The 26,725-nt window shown below is 42.2% G+C and overlaps 1 protein-coding gene and 1 non-coding gene across 3 annotated transcripts in view; both read right to left on the bottom strand.

Moving 5' to 3' along the window:
- Window positions 1–19,995, bottom strand: part of LOC106585561 (dedicator of cytokinesis protein 5) — a 55,627-nt gene extending 35,632 nt beyond the window's left edge. For both annotated transcript variants that reach the window (XM_014171918.2, XM_014171917.2), the window contains exons 1-14: window positions 19,826–19,995; window positions 4,557–4,640; window positions 4,214–4,254; window positions 4,066–4,121; window positions 3,819–3,915; window positions 3,497–3,645; window positions 3,226–3,361; window positions 2,948–3,105; window positions 2,619–2,700; window positions 2,171–2,300; window positions 1,390–1,462; window positions 820–962; window positions 435–560; window positions 172–296 (exon numbers count right to left, since the gene is read on the bottom strand). In XM_014171918.2, coding sequence (XP_014027393.1) covers window positions 172–296; window positions 435–560; window positions 820–962; window positions 1,390–1,462; window positions 2,171–2,300; window positions 2,619–2,700; window positions 2,948–3,105; window positions 3,226–3,361; window positions 3,497–3,645; window positions 3,819–3,915; window positions 4,066–4,121; window positions 4,214–4,254; window positions 4,557–4,640; window positions 19,826–19,868 — 1,443 coding nt within the window. In that variant the 5' untranslated portion in view covers window positions 19,869–19,995. The remainder of the gene's footprint in view (window positions 1–171; window positions 297–434; window positions 561–819; window positions 963–1,389; window positions 1,463–2,170; window positions 2,301–2,618; window positions 2,701–2,947; window positions 3,106–3,225; window positions 3,362–3,496; window positions 3,646–3,818; window positions 3,916–4,065; window positions 4,122–4,213; window positions 4,255–4,556; window positions 4,641–19,825) is intronic.
- Window positions 19,996–21,244: 1,249 nt separating this feature from the next.
- LOC123730462 (small nucleolar RNA SNORA49) lies at window positions 21,245–21,375 on the bottom strand. The gene has a single exon (XR_006761906.1). It is a non-coding gene; the product is annotated as a small nucleolar RNA SNORA49 (small nucleolar RNA).
- Window positions 21,376–26,725: the final 5,350 nt, after the last annotated feature.

Here is a 26,725-nt window from a genome sequence, read left to right as displayed (position 1 = left end):
GCAGACAAGAAACCCCATGTATATGTATAAACATGAATTGGGGTCATTTTGTAATAACTTATGTTTTCTTACAGTAAACCAACAAACATGAGTTGACCAACATGCAATATTTGAGGTAAAAATGGTTAAAGAAATGTGGAGGCACACATAATGTTAAGACAGCACCCCTACCTCCATGAGATTGCCATCGTCATCTAGTACACTCAACATCACCTCAACATTTTTGGGTGAGGTTTTTTTACCGCGGTCAAACTCCCCCTGCAGCAAGGTCACATATATATCGTTCCTCACATATCCTAGAGGAGGAGAATTAGTTGGTTAATATTGAAAAACAATCTATTAACTGTCACTGCTGTAAAGGCAGCTAGAAAGTATGCAACCCCTTGTTTCAGACGCAATTCAGCTACAAAGAAGAACATGTAAACGTATGGCACCTGGGAGAATGATCTCAGGGAAGCCCATCTTTCTAACAATGGCGGTGGTGCGATCCACAAAGTGGGAGTAGTCCTTCCTGACCTGGGACAGGTCACCAGGAAGTAGCTTTAAGGTCACAAACAGTCCTGAGAACCCAGCAGGGCCAATCAATGAAGAGATAGTTAACAAGACAGAGGAACTAACAGAATGTTCAGAATGGATACACACAACCTGTTACGTTTCTATTTTGAACCCAGTTACGTTTCTATTTTGAACCCAGACCCACATTTTAAAAGCCACTTCCGAGTTACATTCCTTTGTATTTTATATTCTGTTCTACTCTGCTATATTCTAGGCAAACTGGTGAGTTGTTGCCACAGAGTGGCAGTGAGTGTGTCTCTTTACCCTGGCCCTTGTGGTTAACCTCCCGGGTGTTAATGACTTTGTTGAAGACAGCGGTGAGAGGCTCATTCTCTCCAATGACCCGGGATGGGAGGAGAGGTGACATGATTAGTTGCCTCTGACGGATGTAGGTCTCCATAGCTATCCTGGGAGAGAAAAGAAGGGAGAGAGGGGGATAAATATATTTTTAAAGTGGGACTGACAAGTGGATGGAACCATTGATCACAAAACATAGAGCTACAAAATACATATTGAGATATTGGAAAAGAAAATCCACAAAATATAACAGTGCATGTGACCAAGCAAGAATAAGAAACAGTCTCCAGTTGCATTTTTGTTACACTGCACTACAAACCTAGACTTGTCCTTGATCTACAGTATTGTATAGCAATAGAGGAAGCAGTTGCATAATGCATTCCTTTAAGTGATCTATCCTAAAACAGTTCAAGCCATTTGTCATTTCTGACTCTATGGTGGTGTAAGAGAAGGTTGAGTTAAAATGGACTGGGGAGTGAGGACTATTATCACATTGTGAAAATGAGCAGAGCCTGTGAGGGATTTTAAAACACTCACTGCTGAAAGGGGATGAAATGCTGCTTCTCCTCATCATCTGCTTTCCCATGGGCGATATCTGTGATGTCCATCACTGTGAACAGAGGCAACTGTGAATGTGGTGGTGATATGTGGCAAAGGCTAAGCTAATAAGCTGCTTTCAATTCAATTATCCTGTTATTGCCACTGCTGCTGCTAGCATGACCTCACTTTAATATCTTTGGTATTTGATTTCTCAGCTCGAGCCATTTCACAGCAGTCTTCACTCCGATTAAGTAAACTACAGAGCAGAACGACAATGTAATTTGTGTTTGAAAACTAGTTATTGGGCCCTCACATACCTGTTCCAATGCACCAGAGACAATGATAAAAAGATACATCCACAACAGGAGCATAGGTAGGATTCCAGCAGTAAGATAAGAGCTCTGTATTGCTCCCAATGATTTTGGGTTCAGTCCATATGCTGTGACACCAGAGACAATTTCTCATCCAACCCAGAAATGTAATCCTCCACTCAAAACAAAGAAGGATGTTTAAATCCTTTCCCCTGACTCCTTTGGCAAGGCAGACAGCGTGGAGGTAGTTTATGGGTCAGGAGGGTAAGCAGGTTCAGGTGGGCTCAGGGTTTGTCTGGCTTTTATCCAGGACAGGGATCCTACTGTAAATGTTTGTTTAGGCCCTCAATTACCCATTCACTCAAACTCTGAGTAAATGGGGTAGTGTTCTGATTTCAGAGTTAATTGAATGTGTAAATTTGCGCAAACAAATATAGTGAAGACATCTCAATTAAAAGACATCTCACCAGCTACACCAAACGGTCTCCTTAACCCTCCTGTGTGTTTCTTGCCCTCTTTGAGTTCCATGCTGCCCACCCTGATAATCTGACAGACGAGGAAGAGACGTGGCCTAATCAGGTCACTGCTGCTCAGATCCTGGCCAGAGAGGGCAGAGTGGAGAAGATCATTTCAATGCAAAGATAAGGACGACATAATGCAAGTAAAGTAAAAGTTGCAAGGCAGAACATATTCAATATCTTATGCAATGTTGCTTATATGAAGTTTAATGTGAGCAGTTCAGATGAAGAGCCTGTCTGAGGATATAAATGGCATGGCATGGCATGGCATTGCATGCCCCAACCAAAGAATGTCACTGCCCGCTTCCGGTCCATCTATTCGGCCCCATGGCTAGACTATTATATTTACAACAACAGAGAAACAAGAAAGTGGAAGGGAGGATTTCATCTCTGTTACCGTGAAGAGGGCAGGCAGATTGTTGAGTTTCTCAATCTCTTTGGGCATGCCCATGCTGTCCCAGCGCACCAGGAAGTTCTCACTGCAAACATACATGGCATTCACAATCAAGAATCACAACTCCCATACCTCACTGTAACAAACCTCTGTGTGTTTTTGACAAGATAACACAAAAACACAAATATATCAAAATGTCTACATGCAGTCACGTTATTAAATATATATGCAATGTGGAACACATGAGTACTGGACGAATTGTTCTGTCAAGTGTCAGAATGGTAATGGTGGTTTAGTATAATGCAATTAATTTAAATTAGTTGGTATCTGACCTGATGAACTCTGACTGGTCAGGGTCATAGAGCGACATAAGCAGCTCTGCATCCTCCCCGATGTTACAAACAAAGTTCTTGAGGTTCATGAGGAGACTGTATGTGTGCACTGTGCTAAACAGGGACTGGCGCCTCATCTCCAGATTCTGCTTCCGGGTCTACAGAGGGGCACAGAGACACTGTATGAGCAAACACGATGCACTGGCAGGGCTAACTCTGCAGCATATACATGTGGTGGTTTATCTATCAGAGAGGCGCAAAAAACAGCTGGTCCATGCCTTCTCCTCTTGTATTCTGTCATCTATACTGCGGGATGCAGTCTCAAAGGCTCGGAATAGACTGACTGTGCTTGTGCAGTCCGGGTCCAGAGTGTTCCCTGCATCATCTCGCACCACCAGGTCCAACCCTAGAATCCTGTACAACAGAAAGCATCAAATATAGCTTAGGACGGATTTACAAGGGCATATTCTTAGCACCATGACTCAGTCACATAAAACGTTACAAGCATGTTTATGTCACAATGCAATTCAAGTAGAGTACAATTTATACCGGTTTCCATAATCAATCTTAGCTGTGACTTTCTTCCTGAGCTCCACAAGGTCATCCTTGGGCAATGTTCCAGACACTATCTGAGATCGATACTCGATGAGGCTGTAGGCCATCTGTTGTACGCCCCTGAACAGAGTGGTCTTGTTGTTCTGTCAAACAAACAGTCATTTTCATCATCACAGTCACCCAGGCTAACATAATTACCCTTTTCCAAACAGACTAAGTGTCAGAGTTGAATAACAGCATAAGGGTAAAGTGAATTCTTTAATGTGAAGATTATGTAAGTAGGGTGATGGATAAGAAACTAGTTTTCTCAACGTACCACATATAGCTTGTGCCATATTTGTGCCCATTCCCTCAGAGTGGCGCCTAACTCCAGTACCAGTGGTAGGTCTCCTGGGATAACTATTTCCTGCTGGCTGTAAGATGGGTGGAAGGAAGGAACGTACCAGATATTGGGTCCCACAGGTGCATCACATGCATCAAATCGTGCAAATAGGTCAAGCAAGTCACCCATCCCATGAAATACAATCAATTTCTAATGACATGACAAGTGAGTGACACCTTACCCTGTCCCTTCAACTTTAGCCTCCTTTAGATGGATGTACGAGGCTGGGAAAATGCCCTATGAGATGAAACAGAAACGTAAACCTCTTCTTCAAATTATTTTCTAATTTTAAGGAAAAACTATGAATGTATATACGGTTGTTGCCATACCTTCTGTGCTTTGTTCCGTATTGTGTACCCTCTATACCAGCCTGGGGAGATTAAAGATTGATATAGAGATATGACAGAGATATAGGGATAAATATAATAGAGATCAGACCGATGAGAAGAGGGCAAACTAGATACAGATGGTGATATTGACTGTTATATCTTTCAAAAGAATTTCATTAAACATTGCTAATTATTTTTAATCCATGTCTGGTATTGATCACAGCTTTAGTTCAATGTTTTACAACGTTTCAGTGTTGAAAACTGTTACTTAGCGTGTGACAGCTTGTTGTACGTAAGAACGTGAAGAGTGATATGTTAGGGCATGTTGGCTGTTCATGCTCACCTTCAAATGTCTCAAGTATGTGTACAGTGTCTCCCACCTGGAGACACAGCTCCTGCTCTCTTCTGGAGTCATAATTATAGATTGCTGAGAGATAATTGATAGGAGGGGGAGAAAAAAGAGACAGTCTTATTATGGCAACTTTACTATGTGAAACAACATACAAACACAAAACAACAATCCCCAGCAAGCTCAACATACAGAAAGTGAAAACAGAAAAAAGATAAGAAAAGCCCAGCAAAGCCTATAGACTTTGGCCTTTTCCCAGGTCATATCTGATAAAGGTACAGTATATTGTAGTCAGGTATTTCTTACGCTGTAAGCATGTTTGAGCTCGAGTAAGAGTAAACACTGTTTTATGAAATTACAGGTACATTCTTGTGTGGTGCAAGTGGAATTCGATGTCGGCCTTATACTGGAAACCCAGTTTTAATTGAAAATGTCCCTCAATCTCTTGAATTTTCACTTCACTCTTAATTATAGCCTAATACATGTACAGTATGTACATGTATTCATGATTAGGATTTTAGGACAGCCTGACCTCACGTTTTAAATAAAGAGATGATTGACATTATCCTGTTATTTTTCATTCCCTGAGCCTATGTGTTAGATGGAGTAAATGGAAAAAATGTTCCAAGTGTATTACAACATCCACACAGAGGAAAGTAGAGTGAGGAGGGGACTGACATCATGTATTATTTATTCCTAATTCACCAAACCATGGAGCCTATCGGTTAAAGGTCACATTGTAAAGGGTATACGGCAGCCAACTGGGTCAGCAGAGTGCCCTGCCCTCCTCTCCTCTTCAGCTGCAGCCTGCCCTCCTCAGTTTAACTTAAGTTCCTTCCTAGAGGCATTCGCTGTATCTCCCTCCCTCCTTTTCACTGAAGGACACAAGTGAGAGACAGATCACACAGCACAGCATGCTCTCTCTCTCTCTCTCTCACACACACACACACACACTTCCTTGTCATGACTTGAGTGAGCTGCAGTGCACACACAGACTTTCATAACCGAGTACTCAGCATCCACCCTCTATCACAGGAACAAGGCAAGGAGCTCTGTCCTGACTTGCACAGTGATAATCCTTGTTGCCGGAGGCTAGGTCTCACTGCACGCTTCAACTGGCTCAGCTCATCACATCTCTGAATACCTCACAACTAAACATGAATATTCTTTCAGTAAGTATCCTTCCCATTTAATTGTATGCAGTTCCCCTCAAATGCAAATTAGTATGTGACTGTTCAACACTTGTTCTGTGAGAACAAATGGTACTAATTTAATATGTAGACCTGTGGGGAAAAGTTATACAGTGCCTTCAGAAAGTATTCATACCCCTAGAATTATTCCACATTTTGTAGTGTTACAGCCAAAATTCAAAATAGATTTTTCTCACCCATCAACACACAATATCCCATAATGACAAAGTGGAAACATGTTTTCAGAAATGTTTGCAAATGTATTGAAAATTAAATACAGAAATATGTAAAATATTTTGTAACAAGTGTTGTTTTTGTGCTCAATGGTGGATCTATTCATAATTATTTAAGAGTTTTCCATGTTGAAGGACGCATTGGAGTATTTTGAATTTGGTGTCAAATGAAAGCTGAGTCTACAGTTTTTAAGTTTTTCACAATTCCTGACATTTAATCCTAGTAATCCTGTCTTAGGTCAGTTAGTGTCACGTCCTGACCATAGTAAGATGTGATTTTCTATGGTAGAGTAGGTCAGGGCGTGACAGGGGGTGTTTTGTGTTTTTCTATTTCTATGTTTAGGTTCTCTTTTTTTCTATTTCTATGTTGTTGTTTTTTGGGTTGATCTCCAATTGGAGGCAGCTGGTCCTTGTTACCTCTGATTGGAGATCATATTTTATTAGGGGTTTTTCTTCCTGGGTTTTGTGGGTGATTATATTTTCAGTAGTGTTTGTTTCTCTCTGCGTCACGGTTTGTTGTTTTGTTAATTCAGTTATTTATGTATTGCAAAGTTTCACGGAATTACATTTTTTTTAGAACTACAAGCACGCTGCACTTTGGTCCGCTCCTTTGGACAACCGTGACAGAATCACCCACCACCAAGGGACCAAGCAGCGTGATATGGAACTCTGGACATTTGAGGAGATAAGGAGGAGTATATCAAGGGCTTTGGAGGATTTAGGGGCAGGAAAAGAGCGCCTCCCAGAGGACCAGGTATTGGACAGATATCAAAGCCTGCCGGGGAAGAACGAGAGGCAGCCCCCCAAAATATTTTGGGGGGGCACACGGGTAGTTTGGCGGGGTCAGGGGTGAGACCTGAGCCAACTTCCCATGTTATGCGGTGATGCGCACTGTGTCGCCAGTGCGCACTCACAGGCCGGTGCGATCTGTGCCCGCGCCTTGCAGTTGTCGAGCTGGGTTGAGCATCCAGCAAAGACGGGTTGTGCCAGCGATAAGCTCCAGGCCTCCAGTGCGCCTCCACAGCCCAGTATACCCTGTGCCTGCCCCGCGTACCCGGCCTCCAGTGAGTCTATCCAGCCTGGTACGTCCTGTGCCTGCTCCTCGCACTCGCCCTGAGGTGCGTGTTACCAGTCTGGCACCACCTATGCCAGCCCCACGCATCAGGCCTCCAGTGCGCCTGCCCAGTCCGGGGTGTCCTGTTCCTGCTCCCCGTACTCACCCTGAGGTGCGTGTTACCAGTCTGGCGCCACCAATGCCAGTCCCACACATCTGGCCTCCAGTGCGCCTCCACAGCCCAGTACGTCCTGTGCCTGCTCCTCGCACTCTCCCTCCAGTGCGCCTCCATAGCCCAGTACGCCCTGTGCCAGTTCTGCGCACCCGGTCTCTAGTGCGTATCCCCAGTCCGGTGAGACCTGTTCCAGCTCCACGAAAGAAGCCTCCAGTGATGATCTATGGTCCGAAGCCTGTAGAGATGATCCATGGCACGAAGCCTCCAGTGATGATCCATGGCCCGGAGCCTGTAGGGATGTTCCATGGCACGAAGCCTCCAGAGGTAATCCATGGCCCGGAGCCTGTAGGGATAATCCATGGCAAGAAGCCTGTAGGGATGATCCATGGTCCGGAGCCTGTAGGGATAATCCATGGCAAGAAGCCTGTAGGGATGATCCATGGCCCGGAGCCTGGAGAGATGATCCATGGCACGAAGCCTCCAGTGATGATCCATGGTGCGGAACCTGTAGTGATGATCCATGGCATGGAGCCTGAGACGCTCCCCAGTCCGGAGCCTCCAGCGACGCTCCCCAGTCCGGAGCCTCCAGCGACGCTCCCCAGTCCGGAGCCTCCAGCGACGCTCCCCAGTCGGGAGCCTCCAAGCAAACGCTCCCCAGTCCGGAGCCTCCAGCGACGCTCCCCAGTCCGAAGCCTCCAGCGACGCTCCCCAGTCGGGAGCCTCCAGCAACGCTCCCCAGTCCGGAGCCTCCAGCGACGGCCAGCAGCCCGGAGCCTCCAGCGACAGCCTGCAGCCCAGAGCCTCCAGCGGCGGCCTGCAGCCCAGAACCTCCAGTGGCGGCCTGCAGCCCAGAACCTCCAGCAATGATCTACAGTCCGGTTCTTTCGACGACGATCCACGGTCAGGTGGTAATAAAGCAGAAGGATCAGCGGGTGGAGCGGGGAGTACGCCCCGAACCGGAGCCACCTCCTCTGCTGGAGGTTAAGGTTATGTGGACTGCATTTGAGCCGCCATAGACAATTGTCACCCTCCCTACCCTCCCTTTTGTTTTGTGGTTTCTTTTATTTTAGGTGCATTCGGAGTCTGCACCTTTTGGGGGGGGGGGGGGGGGGGTACTGTCACGTCCTGACCATAGTAAGATGTGATTTTCTATGGTAGAGTAGGTCAGGGCGTGACAGGGGGTGTTTTGTGTTTTTCTATCTTTCTTGTGTTTTTTCACGGATTTAATAAAATGTGGAACTACAACCACGCTGCACTTTGGTCCGCTCTTTCGGACAACCGTGACAGTTAGGATCACCACTTTATTTTAAGAATGTCAAATGTCAGAATAATATTAGAGAGAATTATTTATTTCAGCTTTTATTTGTTTCATCACTTTCTCAGTCGGTCAGAAGTTTACATACAATCAATTAGTATTTGGTAGCACTGCCTTTAAAGTGTTGAACTTGGGTCAAATGTTTTGGGTAGCCTTCCAAAAGCTTCCCCGAATAAGTTAGGTGAATTTTGGCCCATTCCTCCTGACAGAGCTGGTGGAACTGAGTCAGGTTTGTAGGGCTCCTTGCTCGCACACGCTTTTTCAGTTCTGCCCATACATTTTCTATGGGATTGAGGTCAGGGCTTTGTGATGGCCACTCCAATACCTTGACTTTGTTGTCCTTAAGCCATTTTGCCACAATTTTGGAAGTATGCTTAAGGTCATTGTCCATTTGGAAGACCCATTTGCGACCAAGCTTTAACTTCCTGACTGATGTCTTGAGATGTTGCTTCAATATATCCACATATTTTTCCTTCCTCATGATACCATCTATTTTGTGAAGTGCACCAGACCCTCCTGTAGCAAAGCACCCCCACAACATGATGCTGCCACCCCCATGCTTCACGGTTGGGATGGTGTTCTTCAGCTTGCAAGCCTCCCCCTTTTTCCTCCAAACACTTACAATGGTCATTATGGCCAAACAGTTCAATTTTTGTTTCATCAGACCAGAGGACATTTCTCCAAAAAGTACGATCTTTGTCCCCATGTGCAGTTGCAAACCAGAGTCTGGCTTTTTTATGGTGGTTTTGGAGCACTGGCTTCTTCCTTTGGAAATTGCTCCCAAGGATGAACCAGACTTGTGGAGGTCTACAATTCTTTTCTGAGGTCTTGGCTGATTTCTTTTGATTTTCTCATGATGTCAAACAAAGAGGCACTGAGTTTGAAGGTCGGCCTTGAGATACATCCACAGGTACACCTCCAATTGACTCAAATGATGTCAATTAGCCTATCAGAAGCTTCTAAAGCCATGACATCATTTTCTGGAATTTTGTATTTTGAATTTTACAGTGAATTATAAGTGAAATAATCTGTCTGTAAACAATTGTTGGAAAAAATACTTGTGTCATGCACAAAGTAGATGTCTTAACCGACTTGCCAAAACTATAGTTTGTTAACAAGACATTTGTGGAGTGGTGTGTGTGTCCAAACTTCCGACTTCCACTGTATATGTTTGAGAAATTAAGGCATATATACAGTACCAGTCAAAGGTTTGGACACACCTACTCATTCAAGGGTTGTTCTTTATTTTTACTATTTTCTACATTGTAGAATAATTGTGAAGACACCAAAACTATTAAATAACACATATGGAATCATGTAGTAACCAAGAAAGTGTTAAACAAATGAAAATATATTTTACATTTTAGATTCTTCAAACTCGCCATCCTTTGCCATGATGACAGCTTTGCACACTCTTGGCATTCTCTCAACCAGCTTCACCTGGAATGCTATTCCAACAGTCTTGAAGGAGTTCCCACATATGCTGAGCACTTGTTGGCTGCTTTTCCTTCACTCTGCGGTCCAACTCTTCCCAAACCATCTAATTTGGGTTGAGGTCAGGTGATTGTGGAGGCCAGGTCATCTGATGCAGCACTCCATCACTCTCCTTCTTAGTCAAATAGCCCTTACACAGCCTGGAGGTGTGTTGGGTCATTGTCTTGTTGAAAAACAAATGATAGTCCCACTAAGCACAAACCAGATGGGTTGGCATATCGCTGCAGAATATGGTCGTAGCCATGCAGGTTAAGTGTACCTTGAATTCTAAATAAATCACAGACAGTGTCACCAGCAAAGCACACCCACACCATCACACCTCCTCCTCCCTGCTTCACTGTGGGAACCACACATGTGGAGAACATCCATTCACCTACTCTGCGTCTCACAAAGACACAGCGGTTGGAACCAAAAATCTCAAATTTGGACTCATCAGACCAAAGAAAATTTCCACCGGTCTAATGTCCATTGCTCGTGTTTCTTGGTCCAAGCAAGTATATTCTTATTATTGGTGTCCTCTGAACAGTTGATGTTGAGATGTGTTTGTTTCTTGAACTCGGTGAAGCATTTATTTGTGCTGCAATTTCTGAGGCTGGAAACTCTAATGAATATATCCTCTGCAGCAGAGGTAACTCTGGGTCTTCCTTTCCTGTGGCGGTCCTCATGAAAGACAGTTTCATCATAGCGCTTGATGGTTTTTGCGACTGCACTTGAAGAAACATTCAAATTTCTTGACATTTTCCGGATTGACTGAACTTCATGTCTTAAAGGCATACCTGTTAATTGAAATGCATTCCAGGTGACTACCTCATGAAGCTGGTTGAGAGAATGCCAAGAATGTGCAAATCTGTAATCAAGGCAAAGGGTGGCTAATTTGAAGAATCTAAAATATGAAATATATTTTGATTTGTTTAACACTGATTTGTTTAAACTATGAAATAACACATATGGAATCATGTAGTAACCAAAAAAGTGTTAAATAAATTGGGGTATGTACGTACAGTCACTGTGGGAACGACGTCCTTGATGCTCTTATTGATAAAGCCAGTGACTGATGTGGTGTACTCCTCAATGCCATTGGAAGAATCCCAGAACATGTTCCAGTCTGTACTAGAAAAACAGTCCTGTAGTTTAGCATCTGCTTTATCTGGCCACTTTTTTATAGACCGAGTCACTGGTGCTTCCTGCTTTAATTTTTGCTTGTAAGCAGGAATCAGGAGGATAGAATTATGGTCAGATTTGCCAAATCGAGGGCGAGTGAGAGCTTTGTACTCGTCTCTGTGTGTGGAGTAAAGGTGATAAAGTATTTTTTCCCCTCTGGTTGCACATTTAAGATGCTGATAGAAATTAGGTAAAACTGATTTAAGTTTCCCTGCATTAAAGTCCCATGCCACTAGGAGTGCTGCCTCTGGGTGAGCAGTTTCCTGTTTGCTTATAGAGCTGACTGAGTGCGGTCTTAGTGCCAGCATCCGTCTGGGGTGGTAAATAAACAGCCACGAAAAAAAATTATGAAAACTCTCTAGGGCAAATAGTGTGTTTTACAGCTTATCACGAGATACCCTACTTCAGGCGAGCAAAATCTAGAGACTTCCTTAGGTTTCATGCACCAGCTGTTGTTTACAAATGTACACAACCCCCCCCCTCATCTTACCGGAGTGTGTTGTTCGATCTATCCAGTGCAGCATATATCCCACCAGCTGAATGTTTTCCATGTCGTCATTCAGCCATGATTCGGTGAAACATAAGATATTACAGTTTTTGATGTCCCGTGATCGTACCTCGTCTAATTTATTGTCCAATGATTGTTTGTTGGCAAGTAATATTGTAAGGGCAGATTTCCCACTCGCCGTCGGTGGATGCTTATGAGGCACCCCGCCCTGTGTCCTCCATACCTGCGTCTCTTTCTCTTGCCAATGACGGGGATTTCGGCCTTGTTGGGTGTCTGACGTAAATCTTAGTCTAATCCGAGGTGAGTGATCGCTGTCTTGATATCCAGAAGCTCTTTTTTGCTGTAAGATATGGTGGCAGAAACATTATGTACAAAATAAGTAAAAAAGAACTCAAAAAACCCCACATAATAGCACAATTGGTTAGGCACCCTTGGGGCAGCAGGTAGCCTAGTGGTTAGAGCGTCTTTTTTAAACGGCTGCCATTTCTTCCGCCGCCATTTTCAGGTCTCTCCAGAGATGTTTGATCGGTTTCAAGTCTGGGCTATGGCTGGGCCACCCAAGGACATTCAGAGACTTGTCCCGAAGCCACTCCTGCATTGTCTTGTCTGTGTGCTTACGGTCGTTGTCCTGTTGGAAGGTGAACCTTTGCCCCAGTCTGAGGTCCTGAGCGTGCTGGAGCAGGTTTTCATCAAGGATCTCTCTGTACTTTGCTTCATTCATATTTCCTTCGATCCTGACAAGTCTCCCAGTCCCTGCCGCTGAAAAACATCCCCACAGCAAGATGCTGCCACCACCATGCTTCACCATAGAGATGATGACAGCTTTCTTCTAGACGTGATGCTTGGCTTTCAGGCCAATGAGTTCAATTTTGGTTTCATTAGACCAGAGAATCTTGTTACTCACGGTTTGATAGTCTTTAGGTGCCTTTTGGCAAACTCCAAGTGGGCTGTCATGTGCCTTTTACTGAGGAATGGCTTCTGTCTGGCCACTTCACCATAAAGGCCTGATTGGTGTAGTGCTGCAAAGATGATCTCCACAGAGCAACTCTGGCGCTCTCTCAGAGTGAACATCGGGTTCTTGGTAACCTCCTTGATCAAGGCCCTTCTCCCCCGATTGCTCAATGTGGCTGGGCGGCCAGCTATAGGAAGAGTCCTGGTGGTTCCAAACTTCTTTAATTTAAGAATGATGGAGACCACTGTGTTCTTGGGGACTGTCAAAGCTGCAGAAATATTTTGGTACCCTTCCCCAGATCTGTGCCTGAATATAAACCTGTCTCGAGGCTCTACAGATAATTCCTTCGACATCATGGCTTGGTTTTTGCTCTAACATGCACTGTCAACTGTGGGACCTTATATAGACAGGTATGACTTTCCAAATAATGTCCAATCAATTGAATTTACCACAGGTGGACTCCAATCAAGTTGTAGAAACATTTCAAGTATGATCAATGGAAACAGGATGCACCTGAGCTCAATTTTGAGTCTCATAGCAAAGGGTCTGAATACTTACGTGAATAAGGTATTTCTGTGTTTTATTTTTTATACATTTGTGAACATTTCTAAAAACCTGTTTTCATTTTGTCATTATGGGGTATTGTGATGAGGAAAATGTTTAATTTAATCAAATGTAGAACAAGGCTGTAACATAACAAAATGTGGAAAAAGTCAAGGGGTCTAAATACTGAATTCATTTTTCTACCATTTCCCATCCTAAAAATTAGGAATAACCAAAAGCTTTGATTTCTTGTCAAACAGATGGAAAAGGGTATTAGAAATACATGAAAACACACTAATGTTGAAGTAAAGATCCCTGCCAACTACAGTGGGGGAAAAAAGTATTTGATCCCCTGCTGATTTTGTACGTTTGCCCACTGACAAAGAAAGGATCAGTCTATAATTTTAATGGTAGGTTTATTTGAACAGTGAGAGACAGAATAACAACAAAGATATCCAGAAAAACGCATGTCAGAAATGTTATGAATTGATTTGCATTTTAATGAGGGAAATAAGTATTTGACCCCCTCTCAATCATAAAGATTTCTGGCTCCCAGGTGTCTTTTATACAGGTAAAGAGCTGAGATTAGGAGCACACTCTTAAAGGGAGCGCTCCTAACCGCAGCTTGTTACCTGTAAAAAAGACACCTGTCCACAGAAGCAATCAATCAATCAGATTCCAAACTCTCCACCATGGCCAAGACCAAAGAGCTCTCCAAGGATGTCAGGGACAAGATTGTAGACCTACACAAGGCTGGAATGGGCTACAAGACCATCGCCAAGCAGCTTGGTGAGAAGGTGACAACATTTGGTGCGATTATTCGCAAATGGAAGAAACACAAAATAACTGTCAATATCCCTCTGCCTGGGGCTCCATGCAATAGCTCACCTCGTGGAGTTGCAATGATCATGAGAACGGTGAGGAATCAGCCCAGAACTACACGGGAGGATCTTGTCAATGATCTCAAGGCAGCTGGGACCATAGTCACCAAGAAAACAATTGGTAACACACTACGCCGCGAAGGACTGAAATCCTGCAGAGCCCGCAAGGTCCCCCTGCTCAAGAATACATATACATGCCCGTCTGAAGTTTTCCAATGAACATCTGAATGACTCAGAGGACAACTGGTGAAAGTGTTGTGGTCAGATGAGACCAAAATGGAGCTCTTTGACATCAACTCAACTCGCCGTGTTTGGAGGAGGAGGAATGCTGCCTATGACCCCAAGAACACCATCTCCACCGTCTAACATGGAGGTGGAAACATTATGCTTTGGGGTGTTTTTCTGCTAAGGGGACAGGACAACTTCACCGCATCAAAGGGACGATGGACGGGGCCATGTACAGTCAAATCTTGGATGAGAACCTCCTTCCCTCAGCCAGGATATTGAAATTGGGTCGTGGATGGGTATTCCAGCATGACAATGACCCAAAACACACGGCCAAGGCAACAAAGGAGTGGCTCAAGAAGAAGCACATTAAGGTCCTGGAGTGGCCTAGCCAGTCTCCAGACCTTAATCCCATAGAAAATCTGTGGAGGGAGCTGAAGGTTCGAGTTGCCAAACGTCAGCCTCGAAACCTTAATGACTTGGAGAAGATCTGCAAAGAGGAGTGGGACAAAATCCCTCCTGAGATGTGTGCAAACCTGGTGGCCAACTACAAGAAACGTCTGACCTCTGTGATTGCCAACAAGGGTTTTGCCACCAAGTACTAAGTCATGTTTTGCAGAGGGGTCAAATACTTATTTCCCTCATTAAAATGCAAATCATTTTATAATATTTCTGACATGCGTTTTTGTGGATTTTTTTCTTGTTATTCTGTCTCTCACTGTTCAAATAAACCTACTATTAAAATTAGAGACTGATCATTTCTTTGTAAGTGGGCAAACGTACAAAATCAGCAGGGGATCAAATACTTTTTTCCCCCACTGTAATATCAACACTGATACTTAGTTTGCGATAATTTGTTTATGAAACATTGCCCTGTGCCTTAAAATTATGTTACCAGGGGAGGACAATGGAAGTTCAAAGAAGTAACAAGTAAAGGTAGACCTATGAATTAGTTATAGGGTTTTTACTGATATCAATTTTGTTTATGAATTATGAAGTGATTAAAACTAAAAGGTCTGTTTCCAAATCGGTAACAGAATGTCATAAAAATCGTTAACGTAATTTCTGCAATTGAATTGGCAACAATATGAACTCATAATAGTCACAAACCACAGTTGGGTCACCTGCTACTGTCCTCCCTTCCACTGGCATACTGTTATGTTCAGCTCATAACTGTTATCTTTCTCTTTCTGTGGCTGGTGGTCAAAGCATTTGTGTGAAAAGTCTGGACAACCCTTCACTCTCTCTCTCCCCCTCTTTTTTCTCTTTTTCCAATTAATGTCACCTCTCCCGGCTCTTACTGACGCCTACTCATGAGCCCCCTCTCTTTACATTTACTGTAACCAGCATCCTCACCCAGTGAGCACCAATTGACACTGGACGTCCATTGATGTTGAAAAGTATTTCAAATTTGATTAGCCCACCCTGCCTTGATTTCAACATCCACAGACGTCGTTTTTTGGTCCGGACTTGCCCTGATTTCAACATCCACAGACACCTGGACCGGCCTTCATTTGACCCAAACATAGACGTCCATGAATGGTTCAGATTTGGTCTGGCCGAAACCTGAACCAATCATAGACGTCTATGTTTACAAGTTTGTACAGCATAGTACAGTAAATAAAAGTAGAGTATAGTTTATTACAGAACAGTACATTAAAGTAGAGCACAGTACAGTACAATACAGTAGAGCACAGCAGAGTTCAGAATAGTACAGTACAGTAAAGAGAAGTAGAGTATAGTTCAGTACAGTAAAGAGAAGTATATTATAGTTCAGTACAGTAAAGAGAAGTAGATTATAGTTCAGTACAGTACAGTACAGTACAGTACAGTACAGTACAGTACAGTACAGTACAGTACAGTAAAGAGAAGTAGAGTATAGTTCAGTACAGTACAGTAAAGAGAAGTAGAGTATAGCTCAGCACAGTACAGTAAAGAGAAGTAGAGTATAGTTCAGTACAGTAAAGAGAAGTATATTATAGTTCAGTACAGTAAAGAGAAGTAGATTATAGTACAGTACAGTACAGTACAGTACAGTACAGTACAGTACAGTACAGTACAGTACAGTACAGTACAGTAAAGAGAAGTAGAGTATAGTTCAGTACAGTACAGTAAAGAGAAGTAGAGTATAGCTCAGCACAGTACAGTAAAGAGAAGTAGAGTATAGCTCAGCACAGTACAGTAAAGAGAAGTACAGTACAGTAGAGTACAGTAAAGAGAAGTAGAGTATAGTTCAGTACAGTACAGTAAAGAGAAGTAGAGTATAGCTCAACACAGTACAGTAAAGAGAAGTAGAAGTATAGCTCAGTACAATACAGTAAAGAGAAGTAGAGTATAGTTCAGTACAGTACAGTAAAGAGAAGTAGAGTATAGTTCAGTACAATGCAGCACAGTCCTGTAATTTAGAGTAGAATAGAGTAGAGTAAAGTACTGTAGACAGTAGATCACACTAGAGTTGAGTACACTATAATGTACTCTACTGTACTGAACTAAACTCTACTTCTCTTTACTGTACTGATCTCTACTGTGCTGTTCTTTGAAGTCCAAACTTGTGAAACATCGATGTCTATGATTGGTTAAGATTTGGTCAGGACCAACCAAATTTGGTCTTGTTTGGTGGCGGAGCTCATTAGAAAAATAGCCAGTGGGTAGAATAATACCCACATATGCAAATTAGGATATTGCATATTTCTACCTTTGTGTACCTATTTAGGATATATCACCATGAAGAGAATGGCATTCATATACACAATTATGTATTTCTGTGTAGTACAGATCAGGGACCCATGATGAAAATCCGTTACCACAATTCTGTTACCGGATGTAAATCCACTTCACTTACTGTAGTTCAGAAACCAAAATATATTTTTTTCAAACTCATGGTGTCATGTCATAGCTGGCACCCTGTTCTTTCTGCAGACACCTTTGAATCTTAAAGGAAAACTACACCCCAAAACTATCTTTTGGTATTTGTTTCATTAGTCCATTGTTGATATAGTCCCAAAATGTTTTGCATGTCAGCAATCAAGTATTTATCTTGAAAACGTGATTACTGACAAGCAAAATATTTTGGGACTATATCAACAATGGACTAATGAAACAAATATAAAAGTGTTGTTTTGGGGTGGAGTTTCCGTTTAATAGGAGCAGAAAACATGGTTACATAAAAAACTGAGGGAGATTTTACTGAGATTCTGTTACCACACTTTGCATCTGCACAGTTCTTCTAGTAAATGTGTTTTTGTAACAATGTCAGTGTAAATTGTTAAAAGTAGTCCTTGTGCATATAGTTGTATGGTTTGTTAAACTTTGAAATCAATGTTTTTTGTTTGGCATACATTTCAAGTATCTGCGCACGGTAACAGTGGAATTGCCCAGGTGCCATTCAGTCCTATAGAGGATGCAAATAATACAATACATCATGGCATCAAACCTCATCAAAACATTTCCTTATTCGTAGTTAAAACTCCCTCTGCCAACTCAGAAACAATAGCCTTTATAAAAAGACGAACCAAAGAAATTACATCTCCCTCTTGTCACGCAGATAGTGACAATGGCCCGTTTCACCAACTTGACACAGTTTTGACTGTGTCCAGGGCCAGGCCTGGCAACAGCAGAGCTGTGCCAGTGAAAATATTCAAGCCAAGCGTGTTGTGATGCAGCAATACTGTCACTGCTCAAGTGCTACTGTCTGTGCCTTAGTATGGTTCACTAGTGCAGCTCCTTCACACTGTTGTGCACTTCAACCTGTGACATCCCTGGCTGGCAGGTTATAGATCAGGGATGGGCAACTGGCCCTTTTGAAAGCCCTCTGATATTATTTTATTTTTTTACTCAGTCAGGGTCTCAACTTACTGGTGTGAGTTAGAATAGTATAATACACAAGGTTCAATTTCGAAATTTGGTAGTGCATCAGCAGTTTTTCTCTTGTTATGTCAGTCACTGATAGTTGGTCAATTAGCCCATGTCAGCTAAATATTTTTAGATTGCTAACTTAGTTTAGTGGCCAGCTATCTAAACTTGTTATCATGGTTGAATTACTGGCTGGGTTTTTTTTTGTGTGGCCCCACCCCCATCAAATTTGCCCATCCCTATATTAGATAAACAACACAAAAACTCGTCAAAATCCTACCAGCTCTCTCTGACCTTGTCAAAGATTGAAAAACATGTGTGCGCTGATGAGTGATGATGAAATGTATGTATGCATTTATATCAATAAAGTGTCCATTTTGTACTTCTATATTTGCAATAACACCCTCTACACTATCACAGACATTAGTCCATGAGTAAGAGGTTTGACTTATTTTGAATTTTTTTACTAGGGCTTAGCAGCAATGGACACATAACAAGCTTCAAGGATGTTCTGATTCGATCAGCATTTCACAAACATAACTAAAGGTAGTCTTTGTTTAAACTGTATCTACCCAAATAAGAATAAACCAATCAGCAGTTACATGGAGTCATCTGTCATATTCAAAATTGAGAAGATAGAAACAAAAAAGTGGAACAACAACAAGAAAAACGATGACTTCAGTAACTCTGAGTAAATGACACCTCTGTCTGTGGTCTTTACAAAACAACAAAAGATGAACAGGAACTTCCACATAGGTATGTTACTTTTGGTGCTAGCAAGCTGAGTAAAGGGCATTCCTTACTAGAATATTGTTATTTTTAGAATTATACCAATACCCCAGTTCAAACAAAGTTAAATCCCAAATAAGTGTCAGAACAAAATGAACATACATGCTGAGATCTAAATCATTCTATGAGATTATGGTTGTTTTCTGTACTGCTGAATACAGATATCTGTATGCCTATTATATTTACACATCTTAATATTTTGTAAACAATGGAGGAAAACCAACCAGGTGATAACTTTTGATACATTTTCACTTAACTATGTTTTGATAAGAATCTATGAAAGGTGTTACTGCTTGATACCGTGACAACATCAACCAAAGAACCTTGCAGGTACCAATAAACTGCGTTATTACAGTGTACTGACGTCAACATACTCGCTGAAACGGTTCCCCATTCGCTTTGCTTTACCTTGAGGGCGTGTATCCACACACACACATCATGCCCTAACTGAAGTGACTCATGTAGTCGGCTATGTGACATGGTATTTTCATGATATCTGAAATGTCTAGTAATAGGTTAATTATACAATTTCTACAGTAACGGGGCCGCAAGAACGTTTCACCAGGTTATCACACAAACGTTTACACACAACGTGTAGCATGGCTCTAAATCACTTTAGAGTCGAACCTCTTGATTTACGGATTGCTACTGTATGGACATAGGGCGCACACGCTGACGAAACGTATTAATATCTATCCAACATTCACTTTCTTTCAGTGATCCCTATACAGCCAACATGTGTGACATATTCCAGGTAGCTTAACTTCGCCCTTTCCTAAAGCTTCCTACATAACTTCCAAGTTTAATAGGCTTGGCCAACTAGCTAAATAATTAAAATGCTGTGTGAAAACAGCCCTATTGTAAATAAGACGATATAATGTTCTAACTTACCAACGCCATATTTCTCTTTTTTTGTTGGAATCCAGCGGGTCATTGCGGGGAAATGATAGATAAATAAATAAATAAATAAGTGAACTGCTGGGCGGGTAACACTTTTCTAGTCCTAAACGCTACAGTTCCGCCATCATGACTTCAAAAAGGGGGAGGGGAGAAATCTAGGACGCTGTGCAATTGAATCCAGCAGCGGAGAGTTGCTGTGCAGCGATGCGTAATTTGCGTGAAACGATCATTAAAGTTACCAAATTGTGCCAATTTGCCAAGAATGTCAATAAGAACAATGTAACACAACCATACTTCAAATAAGTGATAAGCGTAACCTACACTACACTGTCTAGTAGGCTAGTGTACAGTGGGCTACCTTTCACCATGAGTACATGGTGGAAAAGCAAACTGTATGGGCACATGACATAAGATGTAATTGCGCGAACTAGAAGTATAAAAACGTTTTGATTTGAAGTGATTCAACCATTGACTGTGTTATGTTCCTCAGGGTCGGGAATGTGAGGAATCCACTCATTGTCATACTGCACACTCTTTAGTGGACACTGACAGAGGGTGTGTGTGTTTGTAACAGTAGCCTGCTCTATCATCATCAGGTTCACACTGTTTATATTTTAGAGGATGAGTCTGTGTGAGGTTACCATTCATGCATTATGTATGTTTGCATCAATGCATGCATTGATTATGATATTTTATTTATGACAATGGGCAGAGATGCCACGCCCTCCCCCTCTCCACCCAATGAAGCAATCTGCAGCTGTTTAGTGGATCAGGCCTGTTATTCTATTTAGCCATTTGTCTTCACATCATGTGTTGCTGATAGCACTTCACAGAACAACCAAATGTTGCTGTCAATAACCATTAGCCATCCATTTACTTTGCTGTTCCCCTTGACAGCTTGATTTAGCTCTCACTATTTGGATTGTGATTTCTCTGTGTATTCTGTGCAATTGCTATTAGGTTTTAAGCATGAAAGATTATTGGGGTTTTGCCAACCATCACAGAATATATCTTGATTTGATTCTGCAAAATGTCATATTCCCATGGAAACAGCAGGGTAACTGCAGATGGCATGAGTAGTCAGCCCTTGGAATTATTGCTACAGTTTCTGGTACATATTTACATAGCACTTACAACTGCTATGCATGTTTGTGGCATGCACAATACAAAGGATTTGCAATTAAAGTCACAATAGAGAAAAACTGAGTAGAACTAATCTTAAACAAGTATTCGGTGTCAAGAGAAGGTTTAGCTACAATTAATGTAATTTTTTTTGCTGGGGAAATGAGTATGGACATTTTTTGTAGAATACAGTGTTGTGCTGGATGATTTCTGTGGCTGAATACAATTAAAAGAGAGAGAGTGCTTTAGACTTGCATGTATTAAAATAATACATCTAAATCTACAGAAATGTTCAGCTCTCTCACAAGCCCCATGTAAGAGGTTCTAGATGAGAGAGGTAAGGGAGCCATGGTGCTGTATCCCTGTCAATGCCAGACAACTCCACTGGGGACAGAGTGACTGGACTAAGGGAGGGGAAGTGAAGTTTGTTGTTACAAATCTATTGCATATAAAAATGTCAACATGCAGTTACACAAATCAGATAACATAGCTACATTGTAATTACACTGTACACCTTCCCTTATTGTAAAGTGCGACCAATAGTTCTCTTTGTTTGACTTGTTCATTGTCTGTTTTGCTTTACTAAGCTGCCTCATCTAAGCTATTAAAAGACTGGACCACTGACGGTTTATGTACTTAAGATCTTTTGAATAATTTGACACAGTTTTGTTGGATCTGAGCATTTTTGGTAGAGTGATTTGTGTATTCTTAAAAATGCAAGGGAACATCCGAATGTGCATCACAAATACAGTGAGCCAGCAGAAGGTCATGTTGGATTCAGGCAGATGTATTGGACTAGCAATGAATCAAAGCTCACTTCTAAATTCAGAGTAGGCCTTACTTTGCATAGCGTAAACAACTAGGCTTGTCACATCCTGACCATAGAAGCTTTTAATTTCTATGGTAGAGTAGGTCAGGGCGTGACGAGGTTGTGTCTAGTTTAGATTTTCTATGTTGTCATGTTCTTGTTTGTATTTCGATGTTGTTTTTTGGGGGAAGATCTCCAATTACAGGCAGCTGGTCATCGTTGTCTCTAATTGGAGATCATACTTAAGTAGTTGTTTTTCCCACCTGGGTGTGTGGGAGATTGTATTTTGAGTTAGTGTATGTTGCACTGCTTCGTTTTGTTGTTTAGGCTATTTATATGTCTTGCATAGTTTCACAATTAAATAAAGAATATGTGGGACGATACACACGCTGCGCTTTGGTCCACTCCTTCCGACGAATGCCGTGACAAGGCTAGGTGTGCAGATCTTTAGTAACATTCAGGTGTACACTTTTGCCATGTAAAAAACTTCTACAAATATAATCACAAACAGAAATGGAATCCTTTATTTTATTTATATAAAAAAGATCCTTTGACACACCAGAGACCACTCAAATGAAAAGGAATTCCACAAGCTGTGAATAAGGAAGACAATATTGCCATCATGTGACAGCAAGTGGATTTACAACTATTATGAAACAGATACCTCTTATTCAGACTTTATGATTGTGCTTGAGTCATGGTATTTATGAGGTCATATTCATAATCTCAAAGCTTATGAGATGCAGATTCAGGCTCAATAGGGCATTGTGTATAATTGTTTTCTCAACATTCTACCAACTCAGGGGCAAGCTTATTGTAAGCAATATGTAAGCATGACATGTATTGGCATCTCAGGTTGATGTTGAAAAGGTGTAGGTCGATGAATCAGTCAAGCAGACAGGGTTGTGTGTCCATTCCTCACTTAAGTCAGGCTCTGATTAGAAAAACTGCCTGTACCCTCCACTTCTCACCCAGTGCTCTAGTTTAGATCGGATTGCATCACACGCCAGGCCTGCTTTTATTAAAAACTCCTTGAGAGAAAGCATGACTGTGAACAGACTCTTTTTCTGTCATCCCGAACAACAAGACACCCTTTATGGTTATCAGAGACAGGGGTAAACAGATTGAAAGGTGAGTACTGTACCCTATCTATGGTGCTTTGGTGTACAATGTTAACAGAAACAGGTGTACAAGTAGAGTTACTGCCAGGATTGTAGGGCTTAAAGAACAATCACTCTCATTGTCTTGTGGTCTCAAGTGAAAGACAGAGCTGGAAGAGAGTAAACAGCCTTATAGGAGCCCAGAGAGATGGGTCTCTTCATTTCCTTCTGGTGGGGTCTTCGCTGCTCTGCCTCAGACTGACTTACATGTGGTAAACCAACACTTACTTGACATTCATATTTTACTTATTGAATTTTACATGTTTATTTTGACATGTGGGTCAAATAGAGATAAATAGTACTTAACTATTGGTGTTTTCATATTTAGTCTACCAAATGGATTCATGTGGATTTTGGTGATGTGTAACTACAGTATATACTGAGCATACCAAACATAAGGAACACAGGAAACTGTTGTGTGTGAAAAACCCACCAACATTGCAGTTCTTGACACAAATCGGTATGCTTGGGACCTACCACCATACCCTGTTCAAAGGCTCTTAAATCTTTTCTCTTGCCCAATTACCATCTGAATGGCACACATACAGAATCCATGTCTCAATTATCGCAAGGCTTAAAAATCATCCTTTAATTTGTCTCATCCCTTTCATCTACACTAATTGAAGTGGATTTAACAAGTAACATCAATAATGGATCATAGCTTTCACCTGGATTCAGCTGGTCAGTCTATGTCATGGAAAGAGCAGGTGCTCTTAATGTTTTGTACACTCATTGTATATTAAGTCTATTTTCCCTTCTATTTTCATGTCACAGGCCTAATCGCAAGATATTGCTGCTGGGATGTAAAGTCTGCTTGAGCTATAAACACTGTTTGGTCTGTTCCTTACTCGTCAACAAGGTAGCGGACTACAGCATCTGCATCAGAAAACAACTCTTGTCCTCCAACCATCTGTTCCAAGATAAGACCAGGAGTTCACCAGTGATCCCTTATATGATCCCTTCTCCCAAGGATGTTTCAGCACCTCTCCAGTGGACCAAGGAGGCTAAAATACATATGAGTAGTGAGGATCCAGCTGTGGGTTCAAGCCCATATCATGTTTTCAGGTCCCAGTGACAGAAGTGCACTCAGGGTTCAGGTGGATCCCTGGGCCCCATGCCCAGGCTGGGCTATGCCAAACGCAGGCTCAGGTATCACCTGCTATCAGAGGGCCTCAGCAGCCACCTGCCTGTCCAGCAGCGGAAAGTGATTGCTTTGGCCCTCCAGCGATGGGCTGAGGTAGCTCCCCTCTCCTTTTTATTTAACCTTTATTTAACTAGGAAAGTCAGTGAAGAACAAATTCTTATTTACAATGACGGCCTACCACAGGTAAAACCAGACAACGCTGGGCCAATTGTGCGCCACCCTATGGGACTCCCAATCACTGCCAGATGTGATACAGCCTGGATTCAAACCAGGCTGTAGTGACGCCTCTTGCACTGAGATGCAGTGTCTTAGAGCGCAGTGCCACTCGGGAGCCTCTTTTCAGGAGGATCCTACTTCTCCTGGGGCAGAGATTGATTTCCTCCTGGGCTTTGGCACAGGTTTTACAGACACGCTCTGAATTTTACTGTATGATGCATAGCCGTTGGTATTCCCCAAGTTTATTGTATTCCATAGTGCTTACATATTGAATCTACTTTTTTATATTTTCTTCATTCCTGTGAGAGATGTGCTCAGAACATAGCAATAGATAGATTACTCATCTTTGTATCTGTGCCATTATAGCGTCTGTGACCCATGGGCAGCGCCATTGCGTCTATCTCCATTTTAAAGTAGTACATTTTTCTTCTTCATTGGCTGATTGCTCTCAACTCATAGGAATCCCCACCCAGTTGACTACTTCAAAATGGTGGAAGCACTCAATGGCAATGTCCATGTTAAAACGTTATATCCATGAGTCCTCTATCTATCTCTATGGCTCAGACCAGCCTCCCTTTGATCTGTGTGTTTTTGTGTTTCTGACCCTCCGTCTTCAGGACGTCACCTGGGCTGTCCTTTGTTGTTCGATAGAACAGGAGGAGAGGTTGCACATACAGCCCAGCCAGGACAGATCCACCTGGATGATGATGAAGTCTACAGTGTTTTTCTATCCAACCATGGGGTCAATCTGCTGTTGGTACAGTAGGCTCTACACACTCAACGTGGCACACATTTGTTTCTCAGTGTGATGTGAAATTCAGAATGTTTAGCTTTGTGTTTTAAATGCAGGTTTTGCTGCATGAGACAGGACATGTACTGGGACTGTCCCACCTCTCTTCCCCTGACTCTGTGATGCACTCTCTGTACCCCAATGACAGCCCTATGGAGATGGGTTGGGAGGACCGAAAGGCCATACAAGGCCATAGGTAATGTGTACTGGGAGTATACTGGGAGAATACCAAACACACTATATAACACCCATTTTTCTCTTCTTTCGGGCCAGTGTGAGGGTTCCTTTGACACTGTCTTTGATTGGGTGAGGAGGGTGCCCAGTGACAACCGCAGAGGCAGACCTCGCTGAGGCGACCCCAGGAGTAGTGCAGCAGGGTTGGAAGGGGCTTCCTCAGGATGGAGTAGATGCCCACCTCATGACCATGACAGGGTCTACTTCTTTAAAGTGGCAATCAGCAATTGAAACAATAACAAAGCGCCCTCCCTACCCGTTTTAGTAAAAAGCTGAGGGATAGGGCTGGAGAAATGTAACCACTGTCAAATTCATAGACAGAGCTATCTATGGATTCAAGGACTGACCATCCATGATGTCAAGTTATAGTTCTAACCATATTTTGAGGCTATGTAGTGTTTGCTTACATTGACTTTGTTTGCAAACATTGGATTGAAACAAGCGTATATTTTATCATGAGGCATTTCTAAGTTATATTCTTCAAGAATCAATGGGTACATGTCATTAATTCAGAAGTCCAAAAATGTATGAAGCAACTGCAGATTGCCCCTTTGAAGGTGAACCCTCATATAATATCACCTGACCAAGAAACATTAAGCTTCATTCCAATTTACATAATTAAACACGGATTGCTTGCCATGTAGACATTTCTGTGTGGTTTCTGTCAAATTGAACTGTAGCATGCAAGATTGAAGAACATTATAACCTGCTGCTGTTTGTTTCTCAAGGGCATTTTGTTCTGTTGCTCCAGTGATTTGCAGGACTCTGATGGGCAGCTGATCACTCAGGGTTTCCCTGGCATCACAGGAACCCTGGACACAGCAACATTTCACCAGCACTATCGACTGATCTATTTCTTAAAGGTCGTCAGGTTGGTAATTTTGTCAACATGTATTGAAATACATTAATGTTAGCAAATGGCTTTGTCAACTAAGGTGAATGAGGTATTTTCGGGGAATATTCTTTAAGTTGTAGTATTTACGTTTTCTAGGTGTGGGGTTTCAATGTGTCCAATCATCAAGTACTGGAGAGGTTCCCCAAATGTTTAGAGGACATTTTCCATGCTTTTGACCGAAATGATCATCCACAAGGTTGGTGCTACTTACTTAAACTTCAAAATCCAACAAAATATATTTGATATGAAATGATATGTACAAAAAAAAAATGTTTTTCTTATAGGTAACTTGAATGCTGTCTATTTCTCATATACCCAAAATGCCATGTTTTTCATTATTGGAAGGCCTCAAGGGGGGGCAAGGGTGGACAACCCCCTCCTAATACTTTGTTTCTCCGCAAGAGGGTAGCAGATCAGTTGCGAGACTTATGCACAGTCCTCTCAAGCCCATTTTGTGAATGACAATGAATGTCCATAAGATCCCAGCAACATACATTTCACTTGTGTTTATTGTACAATATC

This window comes from Salmo salar, chromosome ssa24, assembly GCF_905237065.1.
Source record: "Salmo salar chromosome ssa24, Ssal_v3.1, whole genome shotgun sequence".
Classification (NCBI taxonomy): domain Eukaryota; kingdom Metazoa; phylum Chordata; class Actinopteri; order Salmoniformes; family Salmonidae; genus Salmo; species Salmo salar.
Note: the sequence above shows the minus strand (reverse complement) of the source record. Positions and strands in the feature narration are given on the sequence as shown.